The sequence below is a fragment of the Perkinsus marinus genome (genome assembly GCF_000006405.1).
Source record: "Perkinsus marinus ATCC 50983 genomic scaffold scf_1104296954224, whole genome shotgun sequence".
Lineage (NCBI taxonomy): Eukaryota > Perkinsozoa > Perkinsida > Perkinsidae > Perkinsus > Perkinsus marinus.
In genome coordinates, this window is record NW_003208202.1 from 1 (window position 1) to 1,233 (window position 1,233).

A 1,233-nucleotide genomic window follows, 5' to 3' on the forward strand; every position below is an offset into this window, starting at 1 on the left:
GTACCCACTGCGCTGGCAGTGCGGTCGCCCAGACTAATAACTGCATTGGCATTGCAGGAGTGGCTAACATTGAAGGCCCACCGCCGAAGGTTAAGCTGATGGTATTGAAGATCTTCGACGATTCCGGTGTTGGCCTTTTGAGTTATTCGCTGAGGGCCCTCAACTTCGCAGTTGAAAATGGTGCAACAGTATCCTCTCATTCTTACCGCTGGTATAACACAAGTGAGCTCCAGAAGGCTGCATACAAGAACGCCGCTGCTGCTGGACATATTGCTGTTGCTGCTGCTGGCAATGAAGCACTTGATCTAGAGAAGAACCGAACTTATCCTTGCTGCCTTGCAGAGGACATCCCATCCATGCTTTGTGTGGCTGCCAGTACTTCTAATCCAACCGAACCGGTCTCTCTTGCCGGATTCTCGAACGCTGGATTTGTTACGAAGGTTGCTGCTCCCGGTGTGGATATTTACTCGACGGTCCCCGGAGGTTTGTACTACAAAACTAGTGGTACATCGATGTCGACCCCTATGGTTGCTGGTGTCGCGGCCTTGCTCGCTACTCTCGGTCTTGAAGGCCAAGACATAACCAGCACTATTGTCAAATCTAGAACAGCCAGTATACAGAATCCATTCAATCTATCCCACATCGGGGAAATAGATGTACTTGAAGCAGTAAGTATCGCCCTTATCCAGTTGACGTCGTCAACTTGACGAACTGCTCCTTCTATGGTCAGTAAAGCTGTCTCGAGGACTTAAGGACTCGTGAACTGCTGGAGCAGAGAAATGCATCCACCTTTTTGTATAAAGGTTTTTCCATATCTCCGATTCATTTTCAAAGGTTTCACGGCTGCTTCCAGACAGCATCATTATTATTTATCCGCATTAGAATCAGTTGATAGTTCGAAAACTTTTGTGATTGTATCTCAGATATGTATCGTCATTGAATACCCATTCCTGTTGGGTAGAGTTTTCACCGGTAACATAGCTGATCGTTGACGTCTTCAAAGCGTTTCCAATAAAAACCGTGTTATAAACTTATCAGTCGTGTCTTGGGTTTGATCTTTCTCTATAACCCAGGCTGCGTGGACCAGGCATAACACAATACCATCAGTATACAAGAGAAATGGCTATCAGGCTCGTAAAATGTTAGCGCAGGCACTCAACTTAGCGCCAGGGTGACGATCTGTGTATGGCACACTGTTCAAGCTGTATAACACTGATTGAGGTGTAATTTTGC

General features: G+C 46.5%; 1 protein-coding gene across 1 annotated transcript; it reads left to right on the forward strand.

Annotated features, from left to right (window-relative positions):
* Positions 1 to 98: 98 nt before the first annotated feature.
* Positions 99 to 994, forward strand: Pmar_PMAR007963 (Subtilisin DY, putative; the record flags this gene model as incomplete). The annotated part of the gene is made up of 1 exon (XM_002776135.1): positions 99 to 994. The coding sequence occupies one exon, from the start codon at positions 99 to 101 to the stop codon at positions 705 to 707; it is 609 nt and encodes a 202-aa protein (XP_002776181.1). The 3' UTR covers positions 708 to 994.
* Positions 995 to 1,233: the final 239 nt, after the last annotated feature.